The 19,307-nt window shown below is 45.4% G+C and overlaps 1 protein-coding gene and 1 pseudogene across 1 annotated transcript; both read right to left on the reverse strand.

The window, feature by feature from the left end:
• Window positions 1-1,267: 1,267 nt before the first annotated feature.
• LOC144508214 (phospholipase A2 inhibitor gamma subunit B-like) lies at window positions 1,268-17,592 on the reverse strand. Its single transcript, XM_078236030.1, has 6 exons — window positions 17,425-17,592; window positions 16,177-16,287; window positions 11,236-11,373; window positions 9,435-9,578; window positions 6,428-6,565; window positions 1,268-2,381 (listed from the first exon to the last, which is right to left on the reverse strand). The coding sequence occupies exons 1-6, from the start codon at window positions 17,471-17,473 to the stop codon at window positions 2,185-2,187; spliced, it is 777 nt and encodes a 258-aa protein (XP_078092156.1). The 5' UTR covers window positions 17,474-17,592; the 3' UTR covers window positions 1,268-2,184.
• LOC144508813 (U2 spliceosomal RNA) lies at window positions 5,365-5,540 on the reverse strand (annotated as a pseudogene).
• Window positions 17,593-19,307: the final 1,715 nt, after the last annotated feature.

The raw sequence follows: 19,307 nt of genomic DNA on the forward strand, positions 1-19,307 counted from the left end.
TCACCAGGCAAGACTGTTCTCTTCCTGTTGGGGAGCACTTCAGCGGTCACGGGCATTCGGCCTCTGATATTCGGGTAAGCGTTCTCCAAGGCGGCCTTCGCGACACACGACGGCGCAGAGTCACTGAGCAGAAACTGATAGCCAAGTTCCGCACACACGAGGACGGCCTCAACCGGGATATTGGGTTCATGTCCCACTATTTGTAACCCCCACAGAGTTTCACTGGCTGTCTTGTCTGGAGACAATACCCATCTTTTTAGCCTGTCTTGATGCTCTCTCCACTCATGTTGTTTTGGTTCTTAAAGACTTGATTAGTTGTAAGTATTCGCATTCCAACCATTATTCATGTAAATTGAGTTTGTGTCTTTATATGCTCTGTTTGTGAACAGAATTCCCACTCACCTGAAGAAGGGGCTTGCAGCTCCGAAAGCTTGTGTGGCTTTTGCTACCAAATAAACCTGTTGGACTTTAACCTGGTGTTGTTAAACTTCTTACTCCCTTATGGGGGCCAGAGATCAGATTGAATTTAAGTTTGTTTCTTTAAGCAAGCAAGTAAATGGATTAAAGGCTCACCCAGTCCACTCTGTAACTTTAAAAGAGGAGTGCAACTTTGAGCTCGTTAGAAACTTTCTGAATTAATGAGATGAATTAAAACCACTGCTCCCTCACAGCGCTTGGTACCCAGATTCAATTCCAGCCTTAGGTCACTGCCTAGGTGGCGTTTGTACATTCTCCTGTGTCGGTGTGGATTTCCTCCGGGTGCTCCGGTTGTCTCCCATGGTCCAAACGTGTGCAGATTAGTTGGATTGGCCATGCTAATTTGCCCTCTGGTGTCCCAAGGTATGCCCGTTGGACGGATTAACCATGGGAACTGTATGAGGATAGAGCGGGGGAGATGGCCTGGCTAAGATACCCTGTCAGAGAGTGCGTGAAGACTCGATGGGCCAAATGGCCCCCATATGCACTGTAGTAATTCCACGATATAATAACGATGATCTGATTCTAGAATACAAAGTGACAAAAGAATAGCAGTTCTGGAACAGATTTAGTAAGATAAAAGCAGGATAGAGTTAATCTGACATTCAACTTCAGGCTGCTATTTACAGTACAAGCTATACCCTCTCATGTGGATTCTGGATGGCAGAAAACTTTCTGTTATGTCTTGCTCCACTGTCTTTCGGGATTTAACCTGTCCTGCATGCTGTTATATTTAAAAAAACCTTAAACATGTCCCTAATCTCAGTAAGTAGTCTCACAACACCAGGTTAAAGTCCAACAGGTTTATTTGGTAGCTGATGAAGGAGCGGCTCTCCGAAAGCTCGTGTCTAACCCTGTCCAAAGCCGGCAACTCCAGATCATGTCCCGATTGTGTTAGCCAGCACCAAACTCCCCACCTCCCCTCGCGCCCACTATCTACCCCTTGCTGGCTTTCCCGAGGCGACCAATTACAACTGCCGTTGTACATTTTATTACACAATTACAGGATGCTGATTCAATCAGAGCTGTAATCACATCAACAGCATTGAGCTGCCTGTGAACGCAGCCACATCACTCAGCTCCTGTAGATGCATTCACATCACAGATCACAAGAGACACAAGCCTGGTTTCAAAGCAGTATTAATGCAGATTTGACAGTGTAGAAAAATACGTAGATGAAGGAAATGCCACTCTGCCCCCCGCCCCGTAATTCTAACAGCCTGCATCGACACACAGAGAACACGGTAGCACAGTGGTTAGCACTGCTGCTTCACAGCTCCAGGGTCCCGGGTTCGATTCCCGGCTCGGGTCACTGTCTGTGTGGAGTTTGCACATTCTCCTCGTGTCTGCGTGGGTTTCCTCCGGGTGCTCCGGTTTCCTCCCACAGTCCAAAGATGTGCGGGTTAGGTTGATTGGCCAGGTTAAAAATTGCCCCTTAGAGTCCTGGGATGCGTAGGTTAGAGGGATTAGCGGGTAAAATATGTGGGGTGGGATTGTGGTCGGTGCAGACTCGATGGGCCGAATGGCCTCCTTCTGCACTGTAGGGTTTCTATGATTCTATGATAACCTTGGTATTGTGCCAGTTACAGATTCACATTAAAAGCGATTAGCAGATACACCACAGCAGTGCTCACGCAGAGGCTCGACTCTGTAATCCCAGAAAACTGCCTCCAACTGGAACAGATTCTAACCGAGCCTCGTGTGTCTTCAATCTGAACTCCCTCCGCTGTCACTGCCGGACTCGTTACTGCCACTGTCACTTGATGCCGTTGTGGTGGTCGGAGGCACGGTTGTGGTGGTCGGAGGCACGGTTGTGGTGGTCGGAGGCACGGTTGTGGTGGTCGGAGGCACGGTTGTGGTGGTCGGAGGCACGGTTGTGGTGGTCGGAGGCACGGTGGTTGAAGCTTGAGTGGGGGTTTGTGGTGTTCATCCATTTCAGAGTTAGGGGAAAACAAAGAAAACAATTTGGTTAAGTATGTCTTTGCTCTCCCGCGCAAAAGCCCGCACTTCGATATAAATTTGACACTAACTCTCGCAGGCAACTTTTTATGTAGCCTGCAAATTAATGTTTTTGTAACAACCCAGAGGTTTCCTTCAACGCCATGTCACAGTATTAGGTTGAAAACGTCTGGGAGAAAATGTCTGGGAGAATATCCCAGGCTAAATATATTTGCTGCTGGAGAGAGGGAAAATTCTGCTCAATAAGGAGAAGTGTATGCAATAAATATGTTTCAAATAATACAATGTTTTCTTAGAATACATAAGGAGAAATTCATTTTGGCTAATTAAATCAGGCATTGTACAATGATTCGGATTTAGTTCACAATTTCATAGCAGACAGACCTGTGCAGGAAAATGATGATGACAACGCAATTACATTCTATATTAATTTTGAGAGCGACATCTTTCAGTCCAAATCAGCTCATATTTATATTGCGTTTGAGGGTGTTGAATCTTAATCGTAAGAAGATAAATTCCAAATTAGTGGTCAAAGATGAAAGGAAATTACTGCGGCTGCTGGAATCTGAAACAAAAACAGGAAATGCTGCGAAAATCTAATCAGACCTGACAGCATCCGAGAAAAGACAATTGAACCAACGTTTCGAGCCTGTGTGACCCATCGTCAGAGAACTGATTGTGATTTATTGACCGAATAGACTATCATGGTGAATGATAGATAAACTGCGGGAAAATCTCAAAGGAAAAAACACGCCTTTAACTTAAATCGCTCAATTGGGACAGAAATCTGCGCAAGGTCCATCCTTGTCTTATCCGAAGAAGTTAAGAGTCATATAATATTGCAAGGCACCATCATGTGACGAAGAATTGTGGAGAAATTGAGGATTTCAAATGTTTTAGGAACCAGCAGTTAGTGATTACAACAACATTGATGCAGCGGGAAGAAATATGAGAGTCAAGTGAAACTAGCCTGAAGTGTAAGAAACAATTTTAAAAGTTTGGTTAATGGATACCGAACAATATTGAGCATTTCTAAAATGAGTGTTGGTCCCTTAGAAAGACAGACGGGATCAATTAACAGGAGTGCGGGGTCTTGGGGGGGAGGGATTGGGGTAGTTGGGAGGGGGTGGGCGGATCGATGCCAGCATGGATGAAGAAGTTGCTGAGCTTTTCCAGCATTTTCTGCTTTAATTTCAGATTTCCAGCAACAGATGTCATTTGTTTTATTTTATTTAAATTATTTGTTTTCGATGGGATATGGACATTGCTAGTTAGACCATTGCCACTTGACCTGGACTTGTTAGGCTATTGAAGACACTGTTATGAGCGAAATTCTGCTGTCGCCTGTCAGCCAAACGATGGAAAGTGGTCATTTGGTTTTCTTCTGAAGGGCACAAATGCACCATATTGAGAGTAGGTCTGTATTTCCAGATTTATTCAGTGAATTGGAACTTCGTGAGCTGCCGTGGTAAGATTTGAGCTCAACAATGAGTGTAAGTATCATAATGTAATTACCATGACCAGAGAAAAATTATTGGGAAAATTTAAAACAACTAGGCGCAAATTTCCAGGACCTGATGGCTTAACGGATTTTTAAAAAAGATGTAGCTGCAGAAATAGTGGAAGCAGGGGGTCATGAATTTCCAGCATTCGCTTGAACCTGCAACATTGTCAATGATGGAAAGACATGATCAATTGTAAATAGAGGGAGCAATTAGGGAACGAGAGGCTCGTTAACCCGGCATAAATCTTCCAGAAAAAAATGACACCATCTATTTTTAAAGAATTCTCAGCAACAAACGTAAAGTGTCACAGACAGGAACAGAGTTGGAGAAGCTCAGCAGGCTGGGCACCATCTATGAGGAGAGAAAACGGATTTAACAGTTTGGGTCAATTTGGTTTTTCATCAGAGCTAAAAAGATGGAGAAATGTGATATATATTAAGCTGAAATTGTGGAGATTGCAACAAGATGTAACTCCTTAATTATAAAGGATAAAACGGCCTGCGGTGGGCGGGAGTGGTGCGTGTGCGTCTGTGTGTGTGTGCGTTGCGCAGGAGGGGGAGAGAAGCTGGTTATTGAATTGAGACAATAAATACGCGGGGTATTTATATGCAAATGGGTGTCCTTGGTGATGGGGCTCACGGTGTCCACTGTTACATTGAGGTCTCTACAATTAATTGGCGCCACAAGGGTCGGGCTGCGTTATCAGTTCCTCAGAATGACATTTTAAGCTATGTTTGATTTGCATTGTTTGTTTTACTTAAGGGTCGGTTACGTTCCTGACATCGTTTAATGGTTCATTTCAGCCTAGCTGGTACCAACGGTTCAGTTACAGTGTTGGGTGCAACCACATGTGTTATTCCGCTACTTTATGAAGGTGTCAAATGCTGAAGAGAGATTGACTTTCTGTCTTCTTCTTTGCCAAAAATGTTGAATAACAGGGCCTGACTTTGAAAAATGGGCCAAGATGTTTTGACTCGGGGAAAATGGGAGGCAATCTCTTCAAATGGTGAAGCATTCTCAAAGGGTTTCACAGAGTTGGAATGGATGAATGTGTCTCCCTGACTGCGGAGTCAATAACACGGGGTCAACTTTTCAGGGAAGGGAATCTGGGCGGCATTGTGGCATGGTGGTTAGCACTGATGCCTCACAGGGCCAGGGGCCCAGATTCAATTCGACCTTGGGTGACTGTCTAAGTGGACATTCTCCCTGCGTCTGTGTGGTTTTCTTCCAGGTAATCTGGTTTCTTCCCACAGTCCAAATATGTGCAAGTTTTTTTTATTTTTTTATACTTTTCCAGTTCAATCAAATCAAGTCCAATTCAGAGTCTCAACAAGTTGAGACATTTCCGATCCAAGCTGACAAGACAGGGTCTTCACACCTGTCTTGGGCCTGATCTACATGAGCCAAGCTGATTGGAGAAGGGGGAGGTTGCCTCCTCCAAGGCTTGATCTCATTTGCATCTTAGCCAAAAGGCTGAGATGCCACTTTTAAAAATTGCTTCATATGAATATGAAGCTTAAATGCAACCCAATGACCTCGACCAAGTGCAGCATCCAATCCATACTACACTTGATCTTAGCCAAAAGGCCGAGAAGCGATAGTCCAAATATGTGCAAGTTTTTTTTTGTTACTTTTCCAATTCAATCAAATCCAATTCAAAGTCTCAACAAGTTGAGACATTCCCGATCCAGGCTGACAAGACAGGGCGAGCGACCAAATCACCCTGTCCTGGGTCCGATCTACATGAGCGAAGCTGATTGGAGAAGGGGGAGGTTCCTCCTCCAAGGCTTGAGCTCATTTGCATCTTAGCCAAAAGGCCGAGATGCCGCTTTTAAAAATTGCTTCATATGAAACATATGAAGCTTCAATGTAACCCAATGACCTCAACCAAGTGCAGCATCCAATCCATACTACACTTGATCTTGGCCGAGAAGCAAGTTAGCTATATTGGTCATGCTAAATTGTCCCTTAGTGTCCCAGCATAGCGGAGTAAGTATGTGGGGCTATGATGATTGGACCTGGGTAAGATGAGCCTGTGCAGACTTGATGGGCTGAATGGTCTCCTTCTGCATTGTAGGGATTCTATGATTTCTGAATGAGATTAGGAGTAATGCAGGTTGCATATCTTTTCCATTCTTTTGCTCTCGAGGGTCCAAGATTCTTCATTGTTGAGCAGCTTCAAGGTGAACATTCAAGAGAAAATAGTTAAATATTTTACAGGATGGAGTGTAAAAAGCTATTGGGGGAATTGCAGCAAGATCGGGTGTACTGGTTTATTGGGATAAGGGGCCAAAGACGTTGCATTTCTGGATCATTCTAGGGATTGGTTGATTCAAGATCTGAGAAGGGGGAATGGACGATCAACAAATTCCCACCCTCAGGTCGTATGGGAGTGATGCACACCCAGGATACCATCTACTCTGTGGTTTCCCGTGATAGGCAGGAACCAGCACTGAGGTACACTACTTCCCGTGTTTAGCCATTACCATTTGCAGTATTGCACAGATTCGTCTCACAGCACGTGGGTAGAGGTGTCAGATTTATAGAAAAGATTGACAAATCGATCGACTTTGCGCATAAATTAGTAGAAGCACATCCTTTGACGAAAATAGGATTTGTCCCGACTGCAAACAAACAAAATGCAGTTTACCTTTAGTACAATTGGCAGATATGACAAAAAAATCATCTTTCATTATCCAAGTGCAGTTCAAATGGTGTGAGTAAATTAGTTAGATTTGCTTGTCCATCCAGGCATTTTATATTGAGTTATTTTGTTCACCCATCTTTAGGTTTATTTCATCTATTGTGATAACTGGCTATGTCCCGTCTGACAGGCAAGAAGGAGCCATCACTGCTCTTTGCTTTCGGTCTCTTATCTGAATATGCAATAGCTCGTTCACAGCCCTTCAAACTTAATTACTAAATTGCTTCCTGGCTGTCTAAAAATGCATGGATAAAGTGGAATAGATGGATCCTACTTGGAAGGGGTTCGGGGATAGGGCTGGCGGGGTCCAGGTAAAATACTCTTTTGGAGAGTTGGTGCAGACTGGATGGCCCGAATGCCATCTTTCTGCACAGTAGTGATTCTATGGATGCCATGGTTCCTGGGCTTTGACCTTCCTGATTTGTTTCTATATTATCCTCACTGCCTCTCTTTCCAATGTCCAGTGTCCATGGTGACATAGTGTCCACTGCTGCCTCACAGCGCCAGGGACTCGGGTTCGAGTCCGGCCTTGAGTGAATTTCTGTTTGGCCTTTGCGTGAGTTTCCCCCTGGTGCTCCGGTTTCCTCCCACAATCCAAATATTACACCAGGGGTGTGTAGGTTATGCACGCTGTCTCGGGAATAGATGATCTTTCAGAGAGTCGGTGCTCTCCGAGAGTGTGGGCTGTACTCTAGGGATGTTACATGCTCAACATCAAATATGGAAAAAATAGCAATGGTGAAACTGTGCCAGTATTAACATAGCCAGATTTAGATTAGAGTTTATTTATTAGTGTCACAAGTAGGCTTACCGTAGCACTGCAGTGAAGTTACTGCAAAAATCCCCCAGCCATCACATTCTGGCATCTATACGGATACAATGAGGGAGCATTTAACATGGCCCATGCACCTAATCAGCATGTCTTTTAGACTTTGGGAGGAAACTGGAGCACCCGAGGAAACCCACGCAGACACGGGGAGATCGTGCAGACTCCACACAGACAGTGAGCCAAGCTGGGAAGCAAATCTGGAACCCTAGTGCTGTGAGGCAGCAGTGCTAACCACTGTGACTCCGGACCACCCAAGTTTCACACAAAACAGGTCTCACAAGCAAAAGTGAATTTAGGTTTCAGTGAAAAGCATTGGAACTTTCATGTGAAGAGCATTTGCAGCAAGAACGAGAATGGATGGCACAGGCACAGATCATTGGGTTGGATCGGGTTGCAAGGTGACCAATGTTGGTAACTAAATTGACTGATGTTTCGAAAAGGGAGACCCAGTGTTTAATGTGCTGCAGCAACACCGATAATTAAGAATGTAAAGCCAGGAATGAGGAAGAATCTGTGATCACATTGACCCGAGCCCATCCCCCCGTCAAAGTGCTGACGCAAACCCTTCCAACAGTAACATGACGAGTTGAACATTTCCCCAAAACAAAAGTTAGAGCACAAAGGTCTACTGAAAAGGACAAGGACCCCTTCTATTGAATGTAGAATATTAGCACGGCTGGAGGATTGGCTAACTGGTAGAAGACAGAGAGTTGGTATAAGAGGGGCATTTTCAGGCTGGCAACCTGTAATTCGTGGAGTATCACAGGGATACTTGTTGGGGCCACAGCTATTTACAACATGTATTAATGATTTGGATGCTGGAAGTGAATGTACGATTGCAAAGTCTGTGGATAATTATAGGTAGCAAGGCAAGTGATGAGGGTGACACAAAGATTTTAAGGGGGATATGAACGGGTCAGGTGAGTGGGCAAACAACTTGGTTGATGGAATATCATGTAGGAAAATGTAAAGTTCCGAATTTGGTAGGAGGAATGAAGGAGCTGCATATTATTTAAATGGTGTAAGCCTGCAGAAAGCTGCAGCACAAATGGACTTGGAGTTCCTGGTGCATAAATCACATTAAAAGGTGGCATGCAATTTCAGCAGTTAACAGGGAAGCCAAATAGAAAGTTGGTTTTTACTTCAAAGGGAGTGGAGTATGAAAAATAGGCATGTCTTGATAAATCTACCAAGGCACTAATGAGACCACACCTGGAATACTGTGAACAGTTATTTCAGGGTGCTTGACAGGGTCGATGCTGAACCCTTGTGATAGAGTCGAGGACCATTGGGAGTGATCTCAGAGTAAGAAGTCGCATGCATTTAACAAAATTGATCAGCCATTTATTCTCTCAGAGCGTAGTGAATCGGTGGAATTATTTACTGTAGGCAGCTGTAGAGGTTGGGTCGTTAAGTATGAGCCAGACTGAGAGAGACAGATTTTTAATCAGCAAGCGGATCAAGGGTGGTGTGGATAATGTGGGAAAGTGGGAATTAAGGATTATATCCAACCAGCCATGATCTCCTAGAATGGCAAAGCAGACTCAATGTGTTAAATGGCCACTGCTGTTCTGACATCTATATGGTCCAGTGTCCCCTTTCGCACAATCTCATGTTCTCCTATGGCTGCAACCAGATCCAGAGGATAGCGGCATAGCCAAGTGAGGTGGGGGGAATTTACAGGATAGAAAGAGACTGCAAAGAGCTTGGAACAAATTGACTATCTCCTTCACTTACACTGCAAAAGTAAGATGGCCGAATGGACCTTTTCGGTACCATTTCTGCCAGTGGCCCACCTCAGCCTAGCTGAGCCCTGGTCAAATATGTCGGGCCAGTTAAGTCATTTTATGATGAGTGAAATGATTTTAGTTGGAATTGCCGAAAAAATGTGGACAAGCCTCAATGTTGAACAACAGGAATGGGGAGATTCGGATAGTGGAAGAAAAAATGTTACACATACACAAGCTCTGTGTGCCTGATCCAGACAAACACGCATTCTGATCGCCCACACACTTCACCACTTTCTGAGTGCTCGTGCAGTCCTTTTCATCATTGGCCAGACACTCATAACATTGCAGTCCATTCTCGGTCAGATTGGGAGGATCTGCAATGAAAAGCAAAATAAACAACAGCTGGTTGGGTGGTCACTGGGGGACCAGGTCTTCATTTGTGCGTACAAAATTTGTACAAAATTCACTTGTACAAAACTCTGGTGCGGCCGCACTTAGAGTATTGCGTACAGTTCTGGTCACCGCATTATAGGAAGAATGTGGAAGCATTGGAAAGGGGACAGAGGAGATTTACTGGGATGTTGCCTGGTATGGTGGGAAGGTCTGATGAGGAAAGGCTTAGGGTCTTGAGGTTGTTTTCGTTAGAGAGAAGAAGGTTAAGAGGTGACTTAATAGAGGCATACAAGATGATCAGAGGATCAGATAGGGTGGATAGTGAGAGCCTTTTTCCTCGGATGGTGATAGCTAGCATGAGGGGACATGGCTTTAAATTGAGGGGTGATAGATGTAGGACAGATGTCAGAGGTAGGTTCTTCACTCAGAGAGTAGTAAGGGCGTGGAATGCCCTGCCTGCAGCAGTAGTGGACTCGCCAACATTAAGGGCATTTAAATGGTCATTGGATAAACATATGGATGATATTGGAATAGTGTAGGTTAGATGGGCTTTAGATTGTTTTCACTGGTCGGTGCAACATCGAGAGCCGAAGGGCCTGTACTGAGCTGCAATGTTCTATGTATGGGTTCATATGCTAAGTGCCTGGGCCAGTGGCCAGTTGGGGGGAATTGAGTTGTCAGTGTGAAGCGAGCCAGTCTGTGGAGGATCAGATGGTCAGTATGGGGTTGGAGTGGTGAATTGGGTTGCCAATGGGGAAGTGCTGGTCTGTGGAAGATCAAATAGTCAGTGGCAATGGAATTGGGTTGTCACTTGTGGGCAGGGGGAGGTACGAGCAGATCTGTGGAATGGTAGGGCGGTCAGTGGGAGAGGGGGGTTCAAGTTGGTCGTGAGGCGATTGGACTGGGAGGTGAGTAGGGGATAGTGAGCATGGCAAGCTGATGGATTGTAGTGAGATGGGGTGGCGGGTGGATCAGGGGGAAGGTGGGGATTGTTGTGTCGGGAGTTAGTCAGGTATTCTGGAGAGTGGTTGTTGGTATGCGGGGGAGGGAGTGTGATGTAGGGGGAGTTTGGGGATTTTGCAGATGATTCTGGTGGGAGTCAGCAAGATCCTTCGGTGAGCAGGAGAATAGCAGTACTATATTTAGGCGGAAGGTAGAAGTGGATTGAATTATTTTAGCTTTTCAAGATTCCTTTTCTCCCCTTTTCACTCAGAGTATTGGATGGGTCCAATTCAATTGTCCATCGGACGTTTCAACTCCCCAAGGAATTCCCTCACACTCCTTGTCTGGGGAAGAGCGGGGTTTCAGTGGGGTTTCCCGAGAATGGGCCCTCGGAAAGGACAAGCTATGGGCCGCTGGAGCATCACCCAAAGGGTTCCATAGCAGGTTTGATCAAATTACGATTCACACTGAATGACTGATTCGAATTTTACGACAGGAAACCACATGCTTGATCAGAGAACTAGGTCTCAAGATGTTGAGATGGGGAAGAAGCAGGGAGCTTTGGACAGGGAGTTCACACGTTTAGGAAGCGGACAGCAGCAACAGACAGTGTCACGATGATGACGGGGAAGTACAGATAAGTAACCAATGAAATAACACGATTGCATCTGACAGAATCATAAACTGACACATTACCTGGTGTGGTCTGTGTATTACACAGATCAGTGACGCAGAACGTGCTCTGCCTCACGAAAGAAAGAAAGTCACTCTTGAAAGAAAAGGAGTCACCGTCTATATCACATGTTTGTATTACTGTCGAGGTTTTGAGAGCCCCTGTAAAGAAACACAGTTTGGATAAATATACTTTGATAAATATTCCTCCTTTTCATGGAATTCTTTCAGTAAGATTGTGAGGTGAAAATATTTTGGTCGTGCAAGTGAGCATAGGGTGGGAAGGAAACATAAACCCCACCTGGCTGTTTCATTGCTAGAAAGCTAAGTCCGCACCAGCATGAAGAGCAGGGGCCTCTTCTTGCAGTGTCCAGCTCAATAGCAGGTTTGTGTTTTAAAATGATGGTAAGTATTGCAGGATAGTTACGGCACTTCTTCAATTCGTTTCAAATTTGCGAAAACGTTCAACATTAATACATTTTGAAAAGTCAGCCATTGGGCTTAGCTTGAGGTATCAACAGGGGTGGGCTCCTCTATCCCTAACTGTCATCCCTGGACACCCCCGCCCACCCTCTGAACCCACCCCCTCCCCCCCCCCCCGCCCCATTCCCACTCCTGCCTCCTTGTTTCTGTTGATACTCTCTGCTCGGCATCCCTACCTCCCCTGTTCATCGGGCTCCCGGTTACATTTTCAACTGCTCCGCTGGGTAACACCGAGGTGTTGTCCTTTGAATGTTTTTGTTTCTCTGTCAAAGCGAGATGGATTCTGATTTGGGGTGGGGAGGTTCGGGTAACTATTATCAAGGTGAGCTTGGAATGTGGGAGTTGAGGATACAATCAGATGAATCATGATGTTATGGACCGACAGAGCGTGGTCGAGGGGCCGAGTGGCCAGTTCTTGGCCAACAATTGTTCACTATTTACATTCATGGCCTGGAGGAATGAACAGAATGTAATGTTTCCAAATTTGCCGATTATACAAAGATATGTGGAAGGCCATGTTGTGATGAGGGTACTGTGATTCTGCAATGGGATGTGGATACAGTAGGCAACTGGGCGAAAACCGAGCAAATGGAGCAGAATGTGAGAAGTATGAGGTCATGCACTTTGGTCAGAAGATTAAACGGCAGATTATTATCTCAATGGAGAGCGACTGCAGGTGAGTGAAGTACAGAAGGATTTAGGCATTTTAGTTCATGAATCACAAACGCCTATCAAGCAAGTCCAACAAGCTGTTAAGAAGGCAAACGGCCTTTTGACCTTTATTGCAAGTTGGCGTTAAAAATATTGTTGCAATTGCAAAGGATGCTATTGAGGCTTCAGCTGTAACGTTGCATAGAGTTTTGGTCCCCATACCTTAAAAAGGACAGAGTAACAGTGGAGGCAGTCCAAATGAGATTCACCAGGCTAATTCCTGGGATGAGAGTGTTGTTCTGTCAAGAGACTATGTTACCTGGGTTTGTGCTCCTTGTAGTTTAGAAGAATGAGGGCTACCTTATTCAATCATGTAAGATACTGAGGGGGCTTCCCAGGGAAGATGGTAAGACGTTTTGACGAGTGGGAATGTCTTGAACAAGGGGACAGAGCTACATGGTCATTGAAAACTGAGGTGCGCAGAAATTTCTTCTCGCACAGGGTTGTGAATCTCCAGAATTCTCTGCCCCAAACGGAAATGGAGGCTGAATCTTTGGAAGTATTTAAAGTGGAGGTGGATACATACTTGATAGATCAATGAATAGATGGCTATGGGGAAATGACATAGATATGAAAATGAGGCCAGCCTAGATCACTTATCATCGTATTGGATGGCGAGCAGGCTTGAAGAGCCGGATGACTCGGATGGGTGGCACGGTAGCACAGTGGTTAGCACTGCTGCTTCACAGCTCCAGGGACCTGGGTTCGATTCCCGGCTTGGGTCACTATCTGTGTGGAGTTTGCACATTCTCCTCGTGTCTGCGTGGGTTTCCTCCGGGTACTCCAGTTTCCTTCCACAGTCCAAGGATGTGCTGGTTAGGTTGATTGGCCATGCCAAAATTGCCCCTTAGTGTCCTGAGATGTGTAGGTTAGAGGGATTAGCGGGTAAATATGTAGGGATATGGGGGTAGGGCCTGGGTGGGATTGTGGTCGGTGCAGACTCGATGGGCCGAATGGCCTCCTTCTGCACTGTAGGGTTTCTATGATTCTTCTGTGATTCTATGACTCACGCTTGCCTCTATTTCCTGTGTTATTTGTATTCCTTCTCCTGTCTGCAATGTTCTCCTCCCATTGAGCACTGCACTGACCTTGGACGGAACTGAGATGGCGAAAAGATGCCCGGGAACCTGGTGACCTAGGGATGGTCCTGCGGAGATTACCCTGGGTGCCCAGGCGAGCCTAGACGTGTGGGTTCAGAAAAGGTACACGAGAAAATGGGAACAGGAGCTCGGGGAGCGGCGGAGCTGAGGTGTGTTTGTGGAGAGCAGTGCAGCTACTGGGAATCTCGAATGTGGGGATAGAAAAGCCTAACGAACTCATTTAAACATGTAAGTTTCTGACGTCCTAGGCAGAGTACAGATTTTTTAAATCTGCTGGACAATCTAGAATATAGTCAAAACACTAATTAGGAATTAAATTTGAAATAACTAATTCTATCATGAATCTTTAAATCTTTCCATCTCAGGGAGCTGAGGGTTCAATCAGCATGTTTAGAGTAAGTTAAAGACAGATCTGTGAGCCATGGAATAAGCAAACTGAGGTGTAAAGTGGAGTCTATGCCGAAGATTAGTGTTTATCCTATTGAATGCTGGGCCAGGATTGAAGGGTCTAGTTCGATGTCTAACGCATAACTGCTTCTGTACTTGTTCTCGTAGATAATGGTTTCCAATGAAAAACAGGACATGAATAAATTGGGAATCACTTTGTTTTGCGCTATTAAGTTGATGGTGCGATGGGGAAATGAGGAGGCTGTGTGCAAACATGACATTTCCTACCTGCAACATGCAAATACATCGCCAATATGGTTCGCTCTTAAATGCCCACTGAAAGCCATTACATCTAATGACACTTGTTAACCAATTCCCTCTTGAAAATTATATTTAGATCTGCTTCTAGGGCTCTGTGGAATCTTGAATTCAGGATGAGAAGTCACTGATCTCAATAAATCTAACTCCTTGTCTGACCGCTGATTTCCTGGTTTAAAAATCATAGTTTCCCGCCCCTCCCTGCCTCTGGATCTAATTATAGTGCCGCAGTTGCTCCAGAAACTTTATTGAAGAATTATGATAACAAGACAAGTTTCTGACCCTCTGAGCACTCCATGCATTCTACCAATAGGCTACATAACACCCAGGGCCTGATTTTACCATTTTCATTCTAAGCGCTGAATCTGGACACAATTCAGATCCGACTTGGAAATCTGTTCCCAGGCGCCCCCATATGCACTCAGCCTGAAAAAAACATCGCGGGTCCAATTCGCACTGTTGGCGGGGCTTAGCACACCCGAAACGATCAGAGATCTGAACTGTGCTTGCGCAGTTAGAAAACAATTTGAAAAAGCGCGCCTGTGTCAGATCACTGCCGGGCCGCAGAAAGCGGAGAAAGCAGCCCGGGAGTGCAAAGCGGGAGCGATGGCCCCCACAGACATCACTGTCGCCTTTATCCACTCCCCCCCCACCGCTACCCAGACCGATCGCGACCCTCTGCCCCCTTCCCCCTCCACCGATCACCCGCAGAGCAGCAGCGGACCCCCCCTGCCAGAGATCCATCTTACCCGCCTCCCCCCCAGAGAATGATCTGGCCTCACTCCCCCCCCACCACCCCTAGAGAATGATCTGGCCCCACCCCCTGTTCCCCCCCCCCTCCCAGAGAATGATCTGGCCTCACTCCCCCCCCTCCCCTTCAGAGAATCATCTGGTCTCACTCCCCCCGCCCCCCCTCCCAACCCCAGAGAATGATCTGGCCTCATTCACCCCCGCCCCCCCCCCCCACCCCCCAGAGACTGATCTGTCCTCGCTCCTCCCCCCCGCCGAGGAACTTCTGACTCGCCTCCTCCTCCCTCCCGGCCCCCTCACCAGAGAATGATCTGGCCTGCCTCCCTCACCGCTCTCCCCCCCCCCACCAGAACCAGACAACGATCGGCCCTCCACCCCCAATCAGACAACGATTGCCCCCCCCCCTCCACCAGACAACGATCGGTCCTCCTTCCCCCTCCCCTCCCCACCAGAGATACATCTGACCCGACTCCTCCTCCTTCCCTCCCTACCACCAGAGAATGATCAGGCCCGCCTCCCCTCCGCCCCCACCACCGATCTGAGTCAGAGAGTCGTTGGGGGCTCTGAATTCGCTCTTCAGCAGCTGGAGCGCTCGATTCAGACTTTTATTCAGCAGGTTCATTTTGGCGCAATTCCGGATCAGCGAATGCGATGGTAAAGGGGGAAATGTTGATAAAGTTGGACGGGCAGTTCATTAATTCAATTTAAATGAATTCGGGCGCAAATCAAATCGCCGCCTTTCCCGGGTCTCAGTAAAGTGGGCATTTGCGCAGATGTGGGCGCGGATTACGTTAATGGCCTCACACCCGACTTTACCACGTTTTCGCGCCCGTCACTGGTAAAATAGGGCCCCCAGTCTGAGGTCTATTCATTGTCTCCGTTGATTTTGCTGTATTTGGCTGGACAGGTGGTTAGTGACGTCCACAGAGCGGGTTCAATTACTTTACAAGTTGAGGTTATTCATGAAGGTCTCGCCTCCACAAACTTGCCCCTTGCCTCTGGTGTAGTGATCCTCAGGTTAAATCAACACCAGTCAATTCATAGGAGTGCAGCCTAAGGTTATCTGGGGTCATGTCGGACTTATCTTTCATGTAATTATCGTTGATTGATCACCAGGCTAGAAAGAGTGACGACGTTTCTAAATCCATTAACAACTTTTATCAGAATCACAATTTCAAACATTATTGAAATGCTATTTTTTGATAAGTGGCATTACCTAAACTTAACGTGGTCGAAATTGTCTCACAATTGGTTACGGTTGAATCACAAGTTGTTTGACTCAATACGCATGGAGATCCGGAGCAGAAATTGCATGTCAGAGATTGCACTATGAAAAAAAAGAGTTAGAACATTTCAGTCACTTTCTGACTTTCAATGCGCGGCGCTCTCGGCTCCTGCCAATAATCCCTCCTGAGATCATATCTGTTCAATAGTTTTGAAGGCATTTCTCTGAGCTTTCAGAACACAGACTCACATCATCTGATTACAGTTATTCAATATAGTCGATGAAAATAACATTCATTTCATCTCAATTCCAAGCGAAAAATGATACTATTGTTTAATTAGCAATGGATCATTTGTTTCAAGTTTTTTAGACCAGTGGCTGAATGCCATCTCTACTCAAGACATGCAGACACATTACTTTACAAAGAGCCAGAGCATTCACAGTTTCATTCAGTAATAGGAGGCGAAGAAAGAAAAGCAGGTAATGCCAGATGCAAATTGCACTGTTTCCGGCAGCATTTCTGGCAAAGAAGCATACTATTGCTCCTGGGTGGGTTTCTTGAAATACGATAGCCTACCGCAATCCCCTGCTCAGCTCAAGCTATCAGTTCTATTATTTTCTCCCTCATGTCCCTCTGTAGCTGCCCCTGAAGTGGAATGTTCAGGGTGGTTTGTGCTAGGGACAAGCATCACCACAGAATATCTTGTTTCTTCCCTCAAAAATGCCTCTCGCATTGAGCGAGAGAGAGCAGCACGGAAGAAGGCCTTTCAACCCATTGAGTCTGTACCGGCCACAATCCCACCCAGGTCCTATTGCCGTAGCCCCACACATTTACCCTGCTAATCCCCATGACACGAGGGTCAATTTTAGCATGGCCAATCAACCTAACCCGCACATCATTGGACTCTGGGAGGACACCAGAGCACTCCGAGGGACCCATGCAGACACGGGGAGAAAGTGCCACACAGACCGTGAACAAGGACGGAATTGAACCTGGGTTCCTGGTGCTGTGAGGCAGCTGTGCTAATCACTGTGCCACCGTGTCGCCCCTATTGGGATTTGAAGAACTTCTGGTGGACAAATTGATTCTACAATGAAAGCGGGAGTCTTTCTTTGATCTGGGTGATGTGTAGATATATGGCGGACCCCATAACACAAATGTAGACAACCACTGTCTCATCCATCAACCTTAGTATCATAAACGTCTCGATAACCAGTTAAACAAATCAACAGTCTCACCTTCAATCAGAGAAGTGCAGATGATGGCAAAAACACAAAACAGCTTCATTTTCTCTTTTTGCCTTGCTGAACTTTGCAATGATAGTGCACTGATCTCAGTCAGAGAAGGGCCTTTGTTCTGAGGCAGAGGCCTGGAATCTGCACAAAGGCTGTCAAAGCTCACCACGCAACACTTCCTATGTTACTCCTGCCCTCATTTTATACCAACAGGTCAGTGACATACGGGAGGTGACACGCCATTCAAATCTCTCTGGTCATCATTGTGAAATTACAAATTAAAAAATATAACGTGACTCACAGCCATTTGCATTGCTCAAATATTCTGCTGTGGTTATATCCATGGAGACCACGGGATAATCTGTGAAGTTCTGATGCCTGCCAATTGTTGACAGCACAAAATAAACAGACAAACATTAAACAAAGGAAAAGAAAACAAGAAAAAAGAAGCAGGGACACGTTGATATTCGTCACACCCGGCTGGGATATTAAAGGATCAGAGAAAATGGTTTAAGATTGGCTGGGATGTTTAATGGTCTGACAGATGATCAGGAGAGTGAGCTGCAAATGGTTTTAATCTTAACCGTTCGTCAAACTGAGCCGAGGTGTAGGATTGGGTAACATGAAATGTTAAAAGTATTCTTATGTTCTTATTCAAGTCAACATTCAGAAAGCTGTAAATCACATTTAGCATCTGCAGTCTTATTGATTATTGCGTTCTCCAACATCAAATTCACCATTGATTATTATTTGAACTAATTGTGAAGATTTTGATTCCCCAGTTTACGATTAAACTGTATTATCAGAATTTGAACCCTCAGTACGGAAAGCTGCCAGTTTTCATTAACATAATTAATTCCATTTCAGTTTATCAATCCTGCCTTGCTCATTCACATTCGGTGACCAGATTTTAGAATGCACACAATTTGATTCACAGTTTCATGACTTTTAATTGTCCTGATCTCTGTCGCAAGATTAATCGTGAAGAAATATTTGACAGAACTGCAGATGTTTTGATGCCCCACCTTCTGATTCATTCACAACTGATGCTTAATTCTAAAGATCTTCGCTGTTTAACTCTTCATTGCCTAAGATTTACTTGTCAATTATTCAATCCTTATGATTCCGCAGTTCGTGATTCATAATTCTCTCAACTTGTCCAGTTGATGGCAGACTTCTGTAGTAAATGTATTCAGTTCGCAACAAAAACAGAAATTGCTGGAAAATCGCAACAGGTCAGACAGCATCTATTGAAAGATAACAGAACCAACGTTTTGAGTCTGGATGACTCAATGGCTCTATTCTCTCCCAACAGATGCTGGCAGACCTGCAGAGATTTTGCATTTTTTGTTTCAGATTCCAGCATCCGCAGTATTTTGCCTTTATTCAGTTTGCAATTGGTGTACATTTTACTGATTGGGAAGTCGGAATTTATACAGGGAATGTTTTGCAGTTACTTATCCAAGGTTATAAATGGGTAGCTATTTGCCTTCACATAGATTTTAACTCCCCAGCTTCTGATTAAACAGAACTTTCTCAATTTGATCCTCGGTATGGGAAGCTGTAGTTTCCAGTAAAAAAATCAACAGGAGTAGTGTGGCTTTTCACTAAGGGAACATGTACAGGGAAAATAAATAGCTGCAGAAGTTAGGAGGCTGTTTAGACATTCCATTTAAAAGATCAAAAACAACCGCCATCCCTGTTCAAAATGAAATATGAAACTCGTTGATTCCGGCACAGCAACCTGTACAAAGCAAATATTCGCGCGTGCGCGCGTCTGCGAGTGTGTGTGTCTGTGTTTACGTGTGCTGACATGAACATGCCAGTCGAGCTGTTTTTGTTTCCCAGTATTTGCGTTTGCTTGCTCCTTTGGTGTCCCCGTGTTT

The sequence above is a fragment of the Mustelus asterias genome, chromosome 20 (assembly GCF_964213995.1).
Source record: "Mustelus asterias chromosome 20, sMusAst1.hap1.1, whole genome shotgun sequence".
In the NCBI taxonomy this organism is placed as follows: Eukaryota; Metazoa; Chordata; class Chondrichthyes; order Carcharhiniformes; family Triakidae; genus Mustelus; species Mustelus asterias.